Source organism: Lagenorhynchus albirostris, chromosome 3 (genome assembly GCF_949774975.1).
Source record: "Lagenorhynchus albirostris chromosome 3, mLagAlb1.1, whole genome shotgun sequence".
Taxonomy (NCBI): Eukaryota; Metazoa; Chordata; class Mammalia; order Artiodactyla; family Delphinidae; genus Lagenorhynchus; species Lagenorhynchus albirostris.
The window spans coordinates 116,449,395-116,469,282 of NC_083097.1; the positions used below are offsets into that span (position 1 = coordinate 116,449,395).

The following is a 19,888-nucleotide window of genomic DNA, read 5'->3' on the forward strand; positions in this document are numbered from 1 at the left end:
TTTTAAAGGAAACTATCCCCTTTGTTTGCAGCCTGAAGCCCTCGGTCCAATTTTACTTCTATCCCAGACTTACTGGCCACTTGATTCCTCCACAGTGGGTGACTCACTGTGTGCCCCCAGCCCCACTGCTGGGCCAATCTGGAAAGACCAGGGCTCTCTGCCCCGTCGTCCCCACCGCTGAGTGTCTGGGACCTGGGCTGAGGACCTATAAGTCCTGGGGTGTGAACTGCTTTGAGCTCTCAGGATGAAAGCCTGCTGGGCAGTACAAAGTCACTCTCTGCTTGCTGTTCTTGTTCCTAAGGAACCCTGAGGTGCCAGGGAGACGGAGCAGAGTGTGAGACACAGGCTGAGCCCCAGAGGGCCAGGAGGACCACTCCAGGTACCCAGCTCAGCAGGGTCATCCAGGGGCCAAGGCCAGAGGCAGAGGCTGCCAAAAACAACTGCCAGATGTGGCTCAGCCACGTACACGTAGGCAGGCGCGTGACCACCTCTGACCTGACCCCGGACAGCCTAAAGACAGGAGTTGATCCTAGAAGTCTGGGCGCTATCTTCACCAAAGGCAGGAGATGGGAAAGATGAAAGAGAAAGACCTTGCAAGGATTTTTTGCGCCCATTCAAATGAGATGTGTCCAGAACGCTCAGCTAGTGATGCTAATCCCCCTTCATATCCCCATGAAGACCAAAGCCTGTCCCCTGCCCTACTGTGGGCAGACACAGAGTCCAGTTCACATGGGAGCTCCAACAGAAGGACACTTTCCATCAAACCCTGACCGGACTTTCAGGGGGCACATGGAAAAGGCCAGTTACTTAGAATCAAATTCCAAAGTCGTTCTTCAAAACAACACAGCACTTTCAGGGGTTATCAGTTTCTTTGGGGCCAGCTTTCCCCCTTCCTCCCACCCTAATCCCATAGCTCTCCTCCTCTCAGGATTCTCAGAGACACAGGGCCTGAGGGCTGAGGCTCTGCCGTTGCTGTGGAGAAGGTGAGAGCTGAGAGCAGAGCACATTTCCTGAGGCCCAGAGAGAGGGAGGGCAGTGCCCGGGGCCACACAGAGGCTGGACCCCAGGTATGTGAGTGAGCTTATTATCCACCCCTCCCCCCAAACACTGCTGCTAAGGCTGGCAAGGCTAACGAGCCACCCCTACCCCAGTCCCCTGGGATAAGGGAAAATGGGGGGTGAGGAGGACCCAGCCCCAGGTAGGGATACCAGGCATTGGCCCTGCGAATTCTCAGTGAGTCATGGGGCAGAGTTCACACCTGCAGTTCAGTCCCCCCCGGCACCCCTGTGCCCGTTTCCCCACGCCGGCCTGGGTTTTAGTACAGGGGTACCCTTTCTGCTATTTGCCAAGGAGGAGACGGGGCTGCTGGATGTATGGTCAGGGACAGGGGAGCCAATTAATTAATGTTCCCTCCTTTCTCCCTCCCACTTTCCAGATTCCCTCCCCCGTCTAAGCTGAAGATTTTAATGGATAACTTGCTCACACTCTCCATGTCTGCACCTCCCAATCTCTCAACCAAATGTGGCTCCGCCCTGGCTAAGACCCCTCTCCAGCTGCCCAGTGTCCGTGTTCTCCCTGGCGGGGGCACTCTCAGCATAAAAGAGAAGGACCCTGCAGCCTCAGATGGGCAGCTGTGAGGGAGGCCTCCCGCTCTGTAGGCCACTGTTGGCTTAAGCACTCATCCTACCAGGTTTGAAATCAGACCCACCCAGTTACATAGCAGGGATTTAAGACTGTTGCTTCTCACTGACATGGTTTCTTCTGATATCTTGTTTCAGAGCATGATCGTCCCCTATGATCCCCCCATTCCACAGTGTCCCAGGTCTCCAAAAGTCCTCTAGCTTACGCCTTTGGTCTGTTTGGTATCTACTGATCAGCCAACTCCCTGAAAGAAGCATTCTGAAGAGCTGCCCACAGGGAAGCAGGAAACAAGAGAAAGCAGAGAAGAAAAGACAGCAGGAAAGATTATAGTTAGGCATCAAGAAGGACTTTCTCACAGGGCTAGAAGATGCTGGAAGAGATCACTGAGAGGCCCGTGGCATCTTCTACTCATAGCCCTCTCCCACCTCTGCCCCAACGCGTACTCTACCCTCTGCAGCTGCTCGTTTCCCGGCGCTATTGATTCTCACCAGCTGAAGTCCATGTGGCTTGCTACCGGCTCAGCTCCTGCAACCTTGACATTGGAAGGGTGCCCTTAACTAGCCAGCCTTCCAAGGTACCCACATTAGGATGTGTATGGTGGGGTGGGAGAAGAGAGTGGCTCACTGAGCCAAAGCCATGCATTCTGATCCTGAAAATAGGCACCCTGAATTCCTTCAGATCTCAGATTGGAGGCCATCCACACTACACGAACCTAGACTAAGCTGCCTCGCGTTAGTATGGTCAGGGCAGACCCACAGTGTCCATCACCTTACAGAGGACTCCTAGACACACTCATCCGGCAGAAACGCGCAAAGAGGCTTTCTTTATGAAGAAGAGAACATAGCCTGGCCTTTAAAATTCCCTTAGTTTCTTCTCTCTACTGGGCTGAAGGCAGTGTTTAACTCCTAGGCTCTTCCCAATAGAGACCTCACCGGCTACCTTGCTACCCCTTCTCTCGCATTACACAGAAATTCAGGAAAGGAAAGGAATTTGGCCAAATTCTCAACCACAGTTGAAGCTTCCCAACTCCCAGTCCAGTGCTCTTTTGAAGACATTTTTATGTTGCAGCTCTGGCAGGAACTTTGGTGAGGGACAGAGACACTAAAATAGGCATCATTGTCCAGGAATGCTGATTGGAAGCCCCAAGACCTATCTCTGGAACTTACTTTGTGACTCTAACCTCAAAAAGCCTCAGTTGCTCCTTCTGTAAAACGGGGCTGGGACCACCTACCCCCAGGATTATTATGAGGATTAAATGGAGATGAACCATTTGAACATGCTTGGCCTGCTTACAAGTACAAATAGGCATTAACGAAATGCTTGCCTGAAAAAGAAAAAAGTGAGAACCCGAGGTTTCCCAACTGCATCCCAATAGTGCAAGCCTAGTTCTGGAGGGGAGGACCTGCACACCTTAGGCCCATCCCTGAGAAGCCCAAGACCAGTGCACTGAATGGAGACCCCTCCTCCTTCCCCCCTGCAGCTGCCCAGGGAGGGCACCAAAGTGGGTCTCAGCACAGGCTCTGCTGCTCACTCAGAGCAACTTCTCACCTCCCAGAACCCAAGGGAGTCACTCCTGAAGACCAAAGGGGACAACTGCCTGATGCCTGGTCCAGTCCTAAGGGAAATACCTGTCACTGAAGCAGGGGCTCCCTACTCCCTGGGGCTCTCCGGGACAGGGCATCCCTTCTCAGGAGGTGGCAGGCAATGCTGCCCTTGCTCCAATGGCTGAGCAGAACTCATGGAGGTGTGGCACATGGGTGGCAGCGAGCCCAGAACACACTCTGAGGACGGGAAGACAGTGACAGCTCCCTGAGCACTGCGGCCAGGCCAGGCCCCGCGTCTGCCTGTCCGCTGTCTTTTGGTCAGCCCCACTTTGCTACTAGCTGCGGGGTCCTCGCGGCAGGCCGGTCCGCTCGGGTCGCGTCTCTTTCCCGCCCCGCTCCGTCGGGACGCGGCGGCCCGGGGACAGGCGCGCACAGCCACCGACCGGCTCCGAGTGCGCAGTCCCTTGCCTGCCCAGCCGCGGAGACCCGCTTGCACGCAGGCACCCGCGCCCCTCGGTGCCTGTCACCTCGGCGACCGCTCGCACAGCCCCGGACTCACCCGCGAGACGCTGGGGGCGGGTGAGAGGGCGGCAGGTTTCTCCCAGGGAAACGGGGTGTCTGGGTGCGCCGAGGTGCCCTACCTTTCTCCCCGGGTTCGAGCTCCAGCTTCCTCCCCTCTCGGTGCTTCTTGGCGCGGCCTCGGCCCCTCCTCCTGGACTCCGACATTCTGCCCCGGGTCCCGGGTGATGGGACCGACGCGAGATGCGAGGCGCGAGGCACGGGAGGCAGGGGGACGGCCTGAGCTCTCCGCAGCCGCGCTGCGCCCCCGCCGCCTGCAGCCCCAGTGCCGGAGCGCGGCGCCTTTCTTATAGGCGGTCACACCCTCCGGGGGAGGGGAGCGCCAAGCCTTAACTCTTCCCCTCCCGCGCCCAACGCCCTCACCACCCACACCCCCACCCGCTCCGGCTGCCGGGGCTGAGCGTGGCCGGGTTTGGCCTTGGACCCCTCCCGGGGCCCACCGAGGGAGGCAGGACCGGCGCCCAAACAGAGCGCCACGACCTCCTCGCCCGGAGAGAGGGCTGGAGCTGGGCTGGGGGCCTGAGACGTGACTGAGGAGGGGGAGTAGAGATCCCCCAGCGAGGGCCAGGCTGAGGACAGCATGGGGGTGGGGAGACAGCGAGAGTACAGCCCAGGGAGGGACCGAAATGAAGCCCACTGACCAGCCCAGCGGAATGGGAAGCACTCCTGCTTTTTGCAGTCTGTCTCCACTGCTTCGTGCGCCCACCAGCCTGCCCGCCCGCCCCGACCTTAGGGGCAGTGTGCCGGTGCCTCCTCATCCCTGAAGGTCTGGCTGCAACCCCCTGGGATCCCACCAGCCGGGGGAATACCGTTTATGGAGCACCATTTGTGCCTGGCTGCAGGGGTCTGTGGCCCAGGAGCCCCTCCCAGCCAGCGCAGCCTGCAGCCAGAGAGAAACCTGGGTGTCCCAGGTGGCTGGTAGCGCTCCCTCCCGCACACACACTGACAGCCCAGGCTGCCAGCACCAGCTGGCTCTTCTCTTCAAGGCCTGTGATGGTGAATTCAGACACTGGAACCCCCCTGCCCGCCAGCACACCTCGCACAAGCCAATGGACAAGGGCTGTCAGAAAGGACAGCGTCCTGCCTCCTGCCTGGGTGTGGTGCTGAAAGGGTTACATAGAAGAGGCTCTCCCTCTTCTGGCTCCCAGAAAGCCTGAGCCTGCGGTTTGCCTGCCTCACTCTGCCTGAGGTGTCCCCTTACAGCCATCCCAACTGGAATCAGAGTCAAAGATCATCTTAGCCAGTCCTCTGTCTCCTCAGGAGAGGGTCCCAAGGCTTCTCTGGACAGTGTCCTCCTTAGGAGAGCCTGGAGCAGGCTAGGGCTCTGGGTCAAGGCCAGAGACTCTGAGGCTCCAGGGCTGCTTGGGGGCCTGGCCGACCTTGAGGCCAAATGCGGAGGGGCGGGGGTGGGGGAATGGGGGGGGTGGACACAGAAAGAGAAAAGATGCAGGCAATGTCCACGCAGACGGCTGAACTCTAGTGCTCTTGGGGCCTCAAGCCTGTCCCATCAGGGGCCAGCTCTGGGAAGACCAAGTGTAAGACATCTCCCTCCTCCCACAACCCAACTGGGGTACAGTGAGCACTCACTTCAATTCAGGTAGCACTGTTCTCTGTGAGGTGGGCAGCGAGGGGTCCTGGGCAGAGCCAGAGTCCAGGTCTCTCTCCTCCCCTATTCGTTCAGCTTCCAAGTTGGCATTCACATCCATCCCTCCCCAGCCACCCGGTCACTGCCTCAGTTTACTCTCTCCTCCTGTCCCACAGACTCTGGTCTCCTTGCTTGAAGTCTTGCCCTCTCAGTTCTGACCTCCTCAAGGCCATCAGAGTGAGCTTGCTAGCACACAAACCAGATCACTTACTACTGCCTACAGGTTAAACCTAAGCTCCTCATTGATATCCAAAGCCCTGTTCCATTGGGCCCCAGCTCAAAGCCTTCTAGCCTCTAATCCTGTGCCTTAGCCACATTTACTTACAAGCCAAACACACCATATTGTCTCCTCTCCATATCTTTGCACAGACTAATCTCTCTTCCCAGAATGGCCTTCCCCCCTTCCTGCCTCCCTAGCCTGGCCTGGCCACCCTCTCTGTTCAATCATTTAGCCAATATGTAGTAAGGCTTATTGTGTTTCAGGCCCAGTGCTGTGTGCTGGGGATTGGCTGTGAGCAAGACAAACATGGGCCTACTTACATGAAGATTACAGTCTTGGTGGGGATGGACAAACAACTAATTACACAAATAATGAATTAATTAAAATTTGTGTTAAATGCTGAAGAGACGCTCGCTCAACAAATGTTTCTATATGTTGACATACAGGTTGATAGAGGAAACAGATTGTAGTGAGGGAAGTCATTCCCTAGGAAATATTTAAACTGGGATTCAAAGAATGAGCTGGAGTTGGCTGGACTAAAGGAAGGTGGGAAAGAGCATTCCTGGAAGAAGCAACAGTACCTCCAGTGGCTGTGGGGCAGGAAGGAGCTTTTGTGCCTTTGCAACAACAAAAAATAGTCAGTGTGCTGAGGAGTGTGTATGCGTGTGTATACGGGTGTACGCGTTTGAGTGTGTGTAAGTGTGTGTATGGGGTATGTGTATCTATCTGCATGTAAGGTAAGTGTGTGTGCACCTGGGGTATGGGGGGATGTGGGGTGGTACACACGTGTGGAAGGAGCCTGGAGAGAAGGCGAGCAGCGGTCAGATCAAGCAGGATACTGTAGGCGCAGTAATGGTATTGGGGTTTATCCCAAGAGCAATGGTCTGCTTCCAAAAGCTTTTAAGCAGCGTCTGTGAGGGGTGGGAGACGGCAATCATCCGATCCTCTGCTTCCTAGTACTTCTTATGTATCTCTATAAGAATACATCACTGTGGGGCTTCCCTGGTGGCACAGTGGTTGAGAGTCTGCCTGCCGATGCAGGGGCCGGGAAGATCTCACATGCCGCAGAGCGGCTGGGCCCGTGAGCCATGGCCTCTGAGCCTGCGCGTCCGGAGCCTGTGCTCCGCAACGGGAGAGGCCACAACAGTGAGAGGTCCGTGTACCGCAAAAAAAAAAAAAAAAAAAGAATACATCACTGTGTATTGTTTTTAGTCCCCCCTCCCTTGTTTTTTGGCTGCACCACACGGGGGGGATCTTAGTTCCCTGACTAGGGATTGAACCCGCGCCCCCTGTCGTGAAAGCGCAGAGTCATAACCACTGGACCGCCAGGGAAGTCCCCGTTTTCTAATCTCCACCGCTAGAGTCAGGCCCCTTTAGGGCTGGAAGCCCAGCACCTGGCACATGGGAGGTGGCCTGTACCTCCTTGTGGGTCAGATGAGTGACCCCCTCCCACTAGTGAAGAAAGGCCCAAGGGGGCAAGACAACATGGCTGCAAGTAGGAGCCTGCAGCCAGAGCTCTCATGGCTCAGTATCGATGCACGATACGAGTCAGAAATGCCACGGCAACTCCAAGGGGGCATGAGCACTCTCCATGGGCTGGGATATCCACACATACTCCTGAGGGAGGTGGGGCTTGAAGAAGGGCTTCCAAGGTGGGGAGGGTTTCGACAGGGGGCAGGGGAAGGGTTCCAGTGGGTGAGACATGGCAAAGACCTAGGGGAAGCAGTCGCTGGTCACTGGCTCAGGAGACCATGAGCAGACCAGGTTGATATGAGGAGGCTATGGGAGTTACTAATAATTAATATGGCAAACACTTACTGGGCACCTAGTGCAAGCCAGAGCTCACAGCACTCAGCAGGTCAACCATTAACTATCTTTATTAAATAGAGCCTACTAGGGGACAGGCTCTGAACATTGTGAGGGTCAGGTAAGAGCTTGAACCAGGGGGCAAAGGCGACGGAAGCAGTAGTAGAAAGAATAGCTGACATTATAGTATTAATTCACTTAATTCTTTACAGCAACACTATAAATAAGTATCATTATCCCCATTTTGCGGAGGAAAATGGGAAACTGGGGCACAGAAAGGTGAAGTTATTTTTATTTGTCCAAGTCAAACGACTAGTAAGTGGCAGAGAGGGGTGAGGCACCTATGCGGTTGGGTACCCAGAGCACAGACTCTTTAGCACAGCTCCACGGTGTTGCTCAAGAAGATGTGGAAAAGGAGAGAGTAGAGAAACGGCCTCCTCAAGGCCACCCACTGGCCTCGGGCCCTGCACAGTCCCCGTAGCCCTGTGATGGCTACTCGATGACTTGGTCACAGGCAGGTGGAGAGTCACAGGGCACCATGAGGTGTGCCGGCAGGGCTCCCATGGCCCCGCCCCCCAGTTCCTGGAGCAAAGGCTTCCTGTCCTTCCTGGAAGGACAGCGGGCACTTGGAGCATCCCCAGCCTGGACCAGGGCTCCTGCCATGAGCCTGAAAATGACCCTGGAAGCCAGACCTGTTGCCATGGGAACTCCTCCTTCTTACCACAGGTTGTGCAATGCCCTGTACAACCTCATGTGGGAGCGAGCTGAACCTGGGGATGGGCCCAGAGACCACATCACCCAGAGAAGAAGCCTCTCCCCAACCCTGGTTTCACAATGGGACACTAACAGTAACGTAACAAGTTAATTCAATTCCTTTAAGGAGCAATAACACAATGTTTAACTGGCTTACAAACTTTTTTTTTTCCTTTTTTAACATTTTCCCCTCCACTCTGAGGCTGTACCACAGGCCAACTTTGACGTTTAGCAAAGTTTAGACTTGTTTGAGTCATGTGCAAAAATGCCTTTGAGTGAAAAGGGAAAAAAAATACTACCCCTTTCTCCACCTGAGACTTTGGGGCTCCAAGGGTTACCTGTAAAGTTCTCCTGCAAAGGGGTCTCAGGGACCGAGACCCCTCCCCTTGGACTCACTGCTTGGTAGGGTTCTCCAGGAGAGTGTCAGTGACCTCAGGCCAGGGAGAGCCTGATGCCCTTCCTTAGGGCCACCTCCAGCCCAAGAAAGGGCACCCCTGAGCCAGCCCTGAGCCACTGCATGTTCGCCCGGGGAATTAAAAGTCCCTGGAGAAGATGAAGCTACTCTTACTCTCAGCCACTCCCGTTTTAGTGCCTCAAAGTTGTGAGGCTCCTCTCCCTCACTCCCCACCCAGTGAAGCTGCCAGAGGAGGAAACAGATCAATATGCCACTCCCTGTAGGACCGGAGAACTTCCCGGTCACCCTGGAGGATTATGCAAGAAAGGGCCTGGGAAGCCCCTTACCCCATGACTCTAGGAGACAGGGGGATCCTGGCTGGAGCCAGGTGTGCCCTGAGGAGCGCCTGAGGGCCAGTCCCAGCCCACCAGGCCCAGGGAGAGCCTCTCCCAGAAGCTGTACCCGGCCTGCAGCTTCAGCATCCCTATAAACAGGCACAGTTCAGCCCCTGAGGGAATCAGGGCCTGGCACAAAGCCTGGGGCACGGCTATCAGGCCCCGCCGCGGGGGGCCGGGCTGCTCTATAAACGACAGATTTCTTCTCCTCCATACAAGCTCGCTCATGCTACCACCTCTCTCTGACAGCCTGCAGAGAACCGGGCAGCCAAAGAGAAGCGAGGTGCACAGTCTGGACAAAACGGAGGGGCTGAGTTAGATGCTAGGACACCTGGGCTTGGGCCCAGTTTTGCCCCTGAGATTAGGTTCATCTGAGCAGGTCAGTTCCCAGCTCACCAGGGACTCAGGCTACAAAACGAGGAGAAGGGCCCCCAGATCTGCCTGCCCCTCAGCCTGGGAAGGCCACCAGAAGCTGGGTGATCAAGGGAGTGAGGGGCTCGAGATCGTTGCAGAAAACACTCGACTGCCGGGTGAGAACGCCTCTGGAGCCACACACAGCCCTGCAAGCCCTGGCTATTCCCCTCCGAATTGTGCCTGCCCGCTCAGCACACACACTGGCGCCCACACCTAGGTGCATGAACTCCCCTAAGCCCTGGCACCGCAGAGAGATTGAAATCAGTCATCCATCCCACCCAGGCTCCAAACCAGTCCTCTTAAGACTGTGATGCTCTGATCAAGACTTGGTTTCTCCTCGAGGGGAGAACAAAAGAGAGCCCACAGGCCTTTCTCACAGAGATTCCACTACGCGGATGAGGAAATTAATTTCTGATCTTCTAGAATGAAGACATTTGAAAAGGGCTCAGCCTTGGGCAGCTCCCTAGCCTCAAAGGCCCACACCAACAGTGCCAAGGTGCAGGGCCACGCCTCCCCGCCATGCCCTTTTGACCCCATCCCCTTTCCCTCGGCTCCTGCGGGGACACAGGTTAGCTGTTCCAGAGCCTGAGCTGGGCCTGACTGGGGGGCTGATGGGTGGGCACCTCTGCTTCCATTCCCATTGTTTAGAAGCATCTTCCTGCCTCAGCCCACCCAATCCCAAACCCAGGAGAGAATTCATGCCTCCTGCTGGGGACTTTATCCTTCCTTTCAGCCCCTCTTGGAAGAGAGAAGGAGGTGGAAGGGAAGGGGCAGGCCCATCCCAGGAGGAGCCCCAGGACAAGATGGGAGGGCCCAGGAGAGAGAAGAAAGCATTGGCCAAAGAGAGGGTGGAGAGACGCCCCTGGCTCCAGGGGCCGGGAGAAGAAAGCCGAGGCAGCAATGGGAGAGCAAACCAGGGGAGAGGTGAGGCGACAGGCAGGCCTGGGCAGGGCTGGAAGCAGGATGGAGAGAGGAAGTGAGAAGCTGGAACAGCCCCAGTGATGAGGGTGGGGGTGGGGGTGTGTGATCAAGATGACAAAGAAATGTGGGCCTGGAGGGAGGCGGACTAGGTGCCACTTCCAGTGTCCCTAGACACCTGCTGGGTGCCCTTGGGCAGGTCTCTTTCCCTCTCTGGCCTGCCTTCCCGTCTTGAAAATGTGAGATTGGACTAGATGATCTTGAGAGGTCCTCCCGTGTGAGGAACCTAAGGGTTCCACGCCTACCAGCAAGAGGGGAGGGGGCTGGGAGCAGACAAGTGAGTGGCCCCAGTCTGACAGATGGGGAAGGGAACCGGTCCGCAGGCCTTTCTCCCAGCCGCACGCTCTCCCTTAGCTCTTTCCTTCTGTGGCCACTTGGCCCGGCAGAAGCCCTGAGTTGTTGTCAGTAGCCCCTCTGTTAGGCTGCAGGGAGGGAATCAGGGGCTGGCACAAGGCCTGGGGCCCGGGTATCAGGCCCCGCTGCGGGGGGCCAGGCTGCCCTGGATTCCTGCTGCCAGCCTCTTCCAAGGCACAGCCTGGGGGCAAACTGCCCCGTCTGCATGGAAACACCTGGGAGACTCTGGCGCTTCATCTAGTGTGACCCAGAGCCACACTTCTCCCTGGGGTGGGAGGTGGGAGCCTGTTAACCTTTCCCAGTAGACAGGGAAAGGGGTGTGATTCAGTCCTTCTGCCTGCCTTCTTCTTTAAGCTAACTGTGTAATTACACAGCAATAATAATAACTGGCACTTACACACCGAGGCCTGTGAACGTACATAATTTATAACGACATAATGACTTGTTTGCTGGCCTGGGGGCTGTGGGGACCATGCACAAGGGCTTAGCTACTGTCTACATCATCTCGGGGACACAGTGACTGTGTGCATCAGCAACCCATGAAAGCCAGCGCTCCCAGAAGTAACTGTCCCCCACCCTGCGGGCCCCGTCCAAGTGTAGCAGGGATAGTGAGGGGCCAGCCCTCTTATATGGAATCGGCTCACATCTTTCCATCCTCTCTGGGAGGTCAGGCTGGAGGGGCCAGTGTCCATCCCCACCCCCTTGAGGACTGAGGGGGCTCATCTAGAAGGTTGCAGTCCCTTTCCGGGCAGAGGGAGACAATTCAAGCCAGACTGGCAAATTTGGAGAGACTCCTGGTCACCGCCCAACGAAACAAGAGGCCTTGCCCAATATAGGCATTTATGAGCCTGGAGGCAAAAAATTCTCTTCTCTCTCTCAGTCCTGCCCAGCCTAGCCCTACCCAGCCCAGCCCTGCCCTGCCACCCCAGGCTTGGCTGTTGCCAGGACCACAGCCCAGCTTCCCTAGCCTGGTCTGGGTGCTGGTTCACATGCCAGACTTGGACCTCTTAGAAATTCCCAAAGACAACTTCACAGATGCTAATTTCATCGTAGCTGTGGCAGCCCTCAAGGACCCTGAAGACCCAACTCTGGCCCTGTCCTCTTTCTTCTTCCTGCCCCCAATCACCGCTTTCCTTCTCCTCAGAGCCCCTGTTTACAGCTGATGGAAGTCCCAGCACTAACCACAAAGCAAAAACCATGGAAACTTCTAGGCTCTTGGCTCTTGGCGCACCCTGGAGTGGGAGTATCATAATTCACTCAGGAGCAAGGTCTACACATTCCAAGTGATACGACATCAAGATAGGGCCAGGAAACCTGAGTTCTCTTTTCAGCTTGGCCAGTTTTTTTCTGGTGGTTCTTGAAGTCATATTTTCCCTTTGGGCCTCGATGTCTGCTTGACTGTGAACCAAGGGAAACCGAAATGCTAGCCAAGGGTCACTCTAGCCAGGAGCCTTCAGAGAAGAGCTCTGAGTCTCCAAATGTGTTCCCATCTCTAGGAATTTCATCCCTGGCCATCAGCTGTGGCCCCTAAAGCTGGCTCTCTAGAAGCCTCCCTCCTACCTTTGGAAGGTCAACCATCCATTGCTGGAAAACTCTGCTCTTGTAAGCCCAGCCTGTGGGTGTGTATGGGGATGTACATGGGAACCAGCAAGCTCCCCCACAGCCTCAGGAGCTCTGAGCACCTGCCCCTGGCCATTGGATGCTGCAGAATTCCATTCAGTCTTCTGAGGGCTGCAGACCACGGCGTAGAATCATCCACCATCCTCCCACCGTCGTGACAATGGCAACAATAAGGAGGAGGATGTCCATGATGGTGACTTCGATAACCCTCTTGCACCCATACTCACCCCTAAATCCGTTTCCGACACCCTGTCCCAGTCACATCCAGGCTTCTGGTGAATCTGACTCTCTCTCCCTCCCTCTCTGAAGCAGTGGCTTCTGAAAACTGTGGTCAGCGAAGTGCCTACCACAAGCCTTTGTCTAATTACCCACATTGTTCTGGGTTCTGAATGATGTCCAACCAACTGCTTCCTTTATGTCATTTTTATATAGAGTATTGCCCCCCAAATCAGTCCAACAGCACCAACCCACCTCCTAGTCCCTGAGGCTCACGTCTTGGTCAGTGGCTTCAAGCGTTCGGCTGCCTGAGGGGATCTGCACCAGACACTTTGCTCAGACTCTGCTTTGCTTTCTTGTTTTTGCTCCTTGGAGTCAGACATTGCTCGCTCAGCCCCTGCTCTGTGACAGGCACAGTGCTGGGCACTGCAGGGACACAAAGGTCCTGCCCTCAGGCGCTCACGGTCTAGAGGGAGGATAATACTTTCACAGATGGACAAAAATCACAGTGCAAGACAGCAGCAGCAATTTATGGATAGTTTCCTGTGAGAGGATCATTCTAAATATCCTGGAAGTTCCTTGGGAAGAGTTAGCGTGACCCGTGGTGGTCAGTCAAGGTGGGCTTCCTATAAAGGAAGGGGAAGATTCCAATAGCAGAAGGGGTTGGAGGTGAGATGCGAACTGGGGATGGGAGGATGGATGTCAGAGGGAGGTACACTGACTTATAAGGGAAATCAGGATGCTTCACATCCTACACCTGGGCCCTCTGGCAATTTCCCTGTCCCTACCACCTCAGCACCAGGGAGCCCGCACATCTGGAGTGGCCTTAAGGCCACCGTGGGCCCGGAACTCAGCCTCACTTAGAGCTACCTTCCTCTAGCTGCTCTCCACAAAGAAGAATGACACCCCCTCCCCAAAATGCACACGTACACACATGCGCACCCACCTTAAAGACAACAGCTTCATGAGCTTTTCTGTCAAATCCCCTAGGATCCTCCCACTATATGTATTCTCTCTGTCCCTCCCTCATTCACTCACACCTATCTATACCTCGCAGCCTCAGCCCTCCTATCATAGTCCTCCAATCCATTACATAACTCTGTTTGGGATTATTTTTGCCCAGAGGTATGAGCTACATTTCTGCATATTTAAGCTGTCCTTGATTCATTCCTGCCCATTTCTTAGTTCTGTTTGCCCAGGTGGCCGCCCCACCCACAGGCTCCAAGGCCCCTGGGAACATGCCCACATCGGGCTCAGCCTGCCTCACAGCTAACCGGCTGCTCCACTCCGGGCCCAAGAGAGCAGACACAGAGCCATGCGGGGCACCGCTCAGGTGGGCCCCAGGCCAGGGTAGGCCCTGGGCCTTGTTACACCAGAGTCACAAAGACTCTGATGCCTTTCATCGTTCTCCATTCCCTTGGCCCTTGTATCTCCTAGTCTTTTCCACCTGCAGGGGTTGCACTCCAACTCTACGGCCCCAGGGTGAGGCCCCGATAATTCAAGGGGGAAGGAACAGTGGGAGGAAAGACAAAACGCTAATTAATGGTTTGTTTCCTATTAGCTTCTCACAAACAGAATGGCTTAATGTAATTACTGAAATGGTTACAAGGGGGCTCTTGTTGCACTGTAAAACATTAGCTGACAATCATTTTATTTTTAAGAGCTCATTACCAAACAGACTGGAAGTCGCTCTCCAGCCTTCCCTCCTGCTGTGGGATGGGGTGATTTGGTGGACAATAAGATGGGGGAGAGTTTTTGCTCAAGGTCACCAGTTGAAATGAGGATTCAACCCAGCAGTTTCCAACTACTGCGAGCAGCCGGTGCCAGCTGAGCTGCCAAGGCTCGCCGGGCTTGGTGGTGGCCAGGACCCGCAAGTCCTGCCCACATTACTGTGTCTCCTGCAGGCCCCTGACTACTGGGTCACCAGGGAGGACACTGAGATCCTCAGGACAGACTGCCACCCGAATTTTGCTCCTCGCAGGCCAGCACTACCACCTCCACACCTGTATCCTGTGCCTGAAGGCTCTGTCCCAAGGCTCCCTTCGCAGTTATTTAGCTCCTACCATGTGCCAGACTGTGCCGATGGATCTGCATGTGTCTCTCATAACACTCTGAGTATTGTTATCTGATTTACAAGCAGCAGAATGACATAGCCTAAAAGTTTATGAAAGACTCTGTGAATTTTAGATGATCATCTAGTTAAAACGAAAGGATCATGGGAACATTTGTACTGCGAAGATGTGATGGGAATATAGGAAAGACTTTCCTGGAACACGGGACAGCCTGAACAAAGGCACAGAGTGGGAACTGGCAGAAAGGGTTCAGAGAATGATGACTATCTCACTTTGACATCAAAGACACAGATAGGGAGTCATAAGAGAGAAGGCTGGGAAAAGTGGGTGGGAACCAGGCAGCTCAGAGCTTTTGGAGCTCATGCCAAGGAAATAAGAGGACATAGAAGGTTTCTGAGCAAGGGGGTGACCCAACCCCCATTCTCCTTTTGGAGGCTCATCTGGCAGCAATGTGGAGTACCGATTCCCTCCAATACATTCCGAGTTACAGTCTCAGGGGTGGGGTCAGGCGGTATTTGTAGCTATCCTGATGCAGATGGCATCTGAAACACACTTGGAGAAAATTGGCCCTAGAGAATCCAGTCCCCATTGCTCAGCTTGGCATTTAGTTTTCTGCAACCTGTCCCCACTATCAATTTTTTTCCTTACAACTATATTTTTGAAAGTTAATTGAGGGCCTCCCTGGTGGCGCAGTGGTTGAGAGTCCGCCTGCTGATGTAGGGGTCACGGGTTCGTGCCCCAGTTTGGGAAGATCCCACATGCCGTGGAGCAGCTGGGCCCGTGAGCCATGGCTGTTGAGCCTGCGCGTCCGGAGCCTGTGCTCTGCAACGGGAGAGGCCACAACAGTGAGAGGCCCACGTACCACACACACACAAAAAAAGTTAATTGAGACAATTTACATACCATGTAAGTGACCCATTTAAAGTACAAAATTCACTGTTTTGGGGGGGTATATTCACAGAGTTATGCAACCATCACTACAACTAGTATTAGAACATTTTCATTACCCCCCAAAGAAACCCTGTACTCTTCAGCACCCCTCTTCCCCCATCCCCTGCAGCCCTAGGCAACCACTGATCAACTTTCTGTCTCTATAGGTTTACCTATTCTAGACATTTCATATAAATGGAATCATACAACATGTGGTCTTTTGTGACTATCTTCTTTCACCTAGTATATTGTTTTTCAAGGTTCATACATCTTGTAGCATGTATCAGTGCTTCATTCTTTTTTATGACTGAATAATATTCCACTGTATGAATATACCACATTATTTATATATTCTTCAATGATGGAATGATGGACATTTGGGTTGTTTCTACTTTCTGGCTCTTATGAATAGCATTTCTATGAACATTTGTGTTTAAGTTTTTGTGTGGATGTATGTTTTAATTCCTCTTGGGTATATACCTATCTGGGAGGAGGATTGCTGGGTCATATGGTAATGCTGTTTAACCTTTTGAGGAAGTACCAGACTGTCTTCCAAAGCAGCTGTACCCTTGTATATTCTCACCAGCATTTATGAAGTTTCCAGTTTCTCTATATCTTTGGCAACACTTGTTATTATCTGACTTTTTGAGTTTAGCTATCCTAGTAGGTGTGCAGTAGTATCTCACTATGTGTTTTTTTAAAGTAGATTTATTGAGATATAATTCACATACCGTACAATTCACCCACTGATACATTTCAATGGGAATATTACATTATTTCATTGTGGTTTTGATTTACATTTCCCTAATGAACAATGACACTGAGCATTTTTTCTGGTGCATATTGGCCATTTGTTTATCTTTCGAGAAATGTCTATTCAGATCCTTTGCTCATTTTTTTTTCTTTGCTCATTTTTAATTGGGTCATTTATCTTTCTATAATTGAGTTGTAAGAGTTCTTTATATGTTACAGATACGCATCCCTTATCAGACATGTGATTTGCAAAAATTTTCTCCCAATCGTGGGTTGTCTTTCACTGTCTTGATGGTGTCCTTTGAAGCATAAAAATTTGTAATTTTGATGAGTTCCAATTTATTTTTTCTTTGGTTCCTTGTACTTTGGGTGTCTTTTTTTTCTTTTTTTAGAACCATTACCTAATCCAAGGTCACAAAGATTTACAACTGTTTTTTCTTCTAAGAGTTTTGTATTTTTAGCTCTTACATTTTTATCTTTGATCCATGTTGAGTTAATTTTTGTATATGGTGTGAGGTATTCTTTCCCATGTGGATATCCAGTTGTCCCAGCACCCTTGTTATACAGACTATAATTGCACTTTTCATCAGTTCATCTCAGTGATTCTTATGTGGACTACTGTCTGAGAACCACTGAATTAAAGGATACAGAACTAGGCTAGGCAATGAGTGAAAGGGTTTAAACTTTGGTGGTCATAGTAAGAATTGAGATAAAAGGACAGATGAGAGATCTAGGGATGAAGGAAATGGTAACACAAGGTGACAGAGTGGTTGTAGTGACCCATAAAAAGCCGAAGATGACAATACTACGATTACACCTTTTCTTTGTACCCTTTTACAGCTTAAAACATGTTCCCACAAACCTTGCTTTATTCTGTCCTCTTAGTGAGATAGAGAGGGTTACCATCTCCGTACAACAGGTGAGGAAACTGATTGTCCAAGATGTGGTTTGTAAGCAGCCAAGACAAGCCCCGAGATTCTGAACATCAGTGACTAGAACACTGACGGGAGTTGGCAAGATGGGGGCAAGAGCTGCATGAGTTGTGTACACAGGTTGGATTTGGGCTGCCAGCTGGACGTGACTAGCGGACATCTGAAAACGCAGCACCAGAGTGGGCTCAAGAGGTGGGAGTTGAAGATGAGGTTTGAGGAGTCACTGTTGAAAAGCATCGTTAAAGTAATCGGGGCAGGCAGGCCTGCCAGGGAGAAAGTGTACACAGAAAAGAGGAAGGCGGAAGCAGTTCCTTGTGGGAAGAGACCTGTATTTAGAGGCCAGGAAGAAATCACCAGTGTAAGAGGCCAGGAAGGGTCAAGACAGTGGATGGGAAAAGAGCTAGGAGAAGAATTTTCTGAGAATAATAGGGTGGGTCAACCAGTAGCAAACACTGAATAAATAGCCAGGAGGGAGAAAACTTCCAAAAGGCAACGTGGGGGGATGGAAGGGGCTGGGGTAGATGTCACAGATCGTTGTTTTGAAGAGCTGGCCAATGAATCACACTTCAGTGCTTGATGGAACTGTTACTTGAAGGAAACGCTTCGTGATCATCTTGTAAAGCAAATAATCACTCTCTAACCAATCCATGTCTGTCTGTCTATCTATCTATCTTAGAGAATTTTCACATAAAGGTTTTGCTTCATGTTAGCTATGGCTGCCTATGGAAGGGATCACAATGTGCTTCTGAAATGATTACCTTTCCAGGGGCAGAGGAGTCAGACCAGGTTTCTGCAGTATGAGTACAGATTAAGCAAGCAGTTCTGTGAGTTTAGAGCTTGTATTCAAAGTCATGTATGGGGAAGGGAAATGGCAGGTAAGGGGGCCACTAACCCTCCCTTCCCCATGCCCCCTGGGCATCACATGGCCCTGTGTCACTAACATCAAGAAGCACTTGCCAGGACCTGGTCATTATGTTTAACCTGTATACATTAGCTGCCTGAGAAAATGATCTTCAAGGTTCCCTGAATCTCTGTAGCTAAATGACAGTCTGGAGAGAGGAGGGACCATGGGAGGCAACAAGATGAGAGACGCAATGTTAGCGCGATCAAGCATCTGGAGAAGGGTACTGGATACTCTCTTGTTCCACATCTTAGCCCTTACGGGTTTAGTTTGTATCAGGGTAGAGGTGGGGGGTGAGTTACATGGCTAAATGCCTGGCTTTGTGACGTTTGATTCAACTGAGCAGAGCTCTCTGAGCATCTAGTCCAAGCAAGCTAAGCACGGTGGGGGAGACAGTGATGCTGAAGACAATCTGGTCTCAAGGAGCTCACAGCTGCCATACTAACAGACAAGAGATGTGGTCTCTTGCACATATCTGGCATGCAAATATTTGTGAAAACAAGATTGAATTAAAATATACAACACAGGGCTCTAAAAGAGAAGCAATGAATGTACATGGAATACCAGGTAACCACTTCAATGACAAATATGTTGGCTATGTCAATGTATGAAGACTGTAAATAAAATACAGCAATTGAACAGGGCAGAGACCACACCACAGACAGGTGTGCAAGGCTCTCAACCAAAATCAGAGAGACTACGGAGGGCAGTAGGGATTTACCTGTCTAGTGTTCCATAAGTATTCTTCCTGTAAACTGGCTTAGGTTCATAATAAAAATGAGTGGTGTAGAAAACAGGTGTTATAGAACTGTGGAAGATGGAGTGGTCATGGATGCTGCTGGGCCTTGATGGATGGGTAAAATTCTACCGAGCAAAAAGGGGGTAGGGAACATTCTAAACAGGGAGAATAACACACACAAGGGTTCAGAGGCAGGAATGTGTAGACTATAACAAGGCACAGTGAGCAAACCAGCTTAGCTTGGAGAAGTAGATGTAGACCCTGATGCTGAAAGCTTACATGCCAGCCTAAGGATCTGGATTCTATTTCATAGGCTGAGGAGGATTCCTAAGGGTATTGGGCAGCAATTCTCAATCTTTACATTTGTGAGGATTAAATGAGTTAATCCAGGTAAAGTCCTTAGATCAGAGCTAAATGTTTATTATTATTATTATTATAACCTTTGTGGTTTGTCTTCCAAATAAACCATAAGTTTCTTGAGGGCAGGGATTCTATCTTCCAGGGAAGGAGAGAAGTGTGTATGTGGCGGGGGGGTAATCATCTAACCTAGATTCATAGGGTCAGAGAAGGCTTCCCAGCATAAAACATGGCTTCTCTGAGACCTTGAAGACATTAATCAGGCATGACGAAAGGCATATCTGGAGTGGAGATTGAGGGGAGAGAAAGGAGATTATTCCAGATGAGAAAACAGTGTATAGGAAAGCCCAAAGGAGAGAAAGTACATGAAACTAAAGAAAAGTTTAGCTACCATCCTCTGAGAAGTTTTCTGCTTTAAAAGCAAATGACAAAATGGTTATAGCATTGTTGCAGGATACAAGGTTAACAGACAAGAATCAGTCACTTTCCTATGTACCAGCAATTAACAAGTGGAATTTGAAATTAAAAATGCATTACCATTTACATTGGCATTCCCCTCAAACGAAATATGTAGAGAAAAATTTAACAAAATGTGTATAAAACTCTGATGAAAGATATCAAAGAACTAAGTAAATGGAGAGAGAT

The 19,888-nt window shown here is 51.9% G+C and overlaps 1 protein-coding gene across 3 annotated transcripts in view; it reads right to left on the bottom strand.

The window, feature by feature from the left end:
• NRG2 (neuregulin 2) overlaps positions 1-19,888 on the bottom strand; it is a 177,639-nt gene that overhangs the window by 52,616 nt on the left and 105,135 nt on the right. Inside the window, exon 1 of one of the 3 annotated variants that reach the window (XM_060143731.1) lies at positions 3,827-4,034. The exons of the other annotated variants lie outside the window; for them this stretch is intronic. Within the exon in view, the coding sequence (XP_059999714.1) occupies positions 3,827-3,911 (85 nt within the window). The 5' untranslated portion in view covers positions 3,912-4,034. Of the gene's footprint in view, positions 1-3,826; positions 4,035-19,888 lie in introns of those variants that run through there. 3 annotated transcript variants of the gene reach the window in all.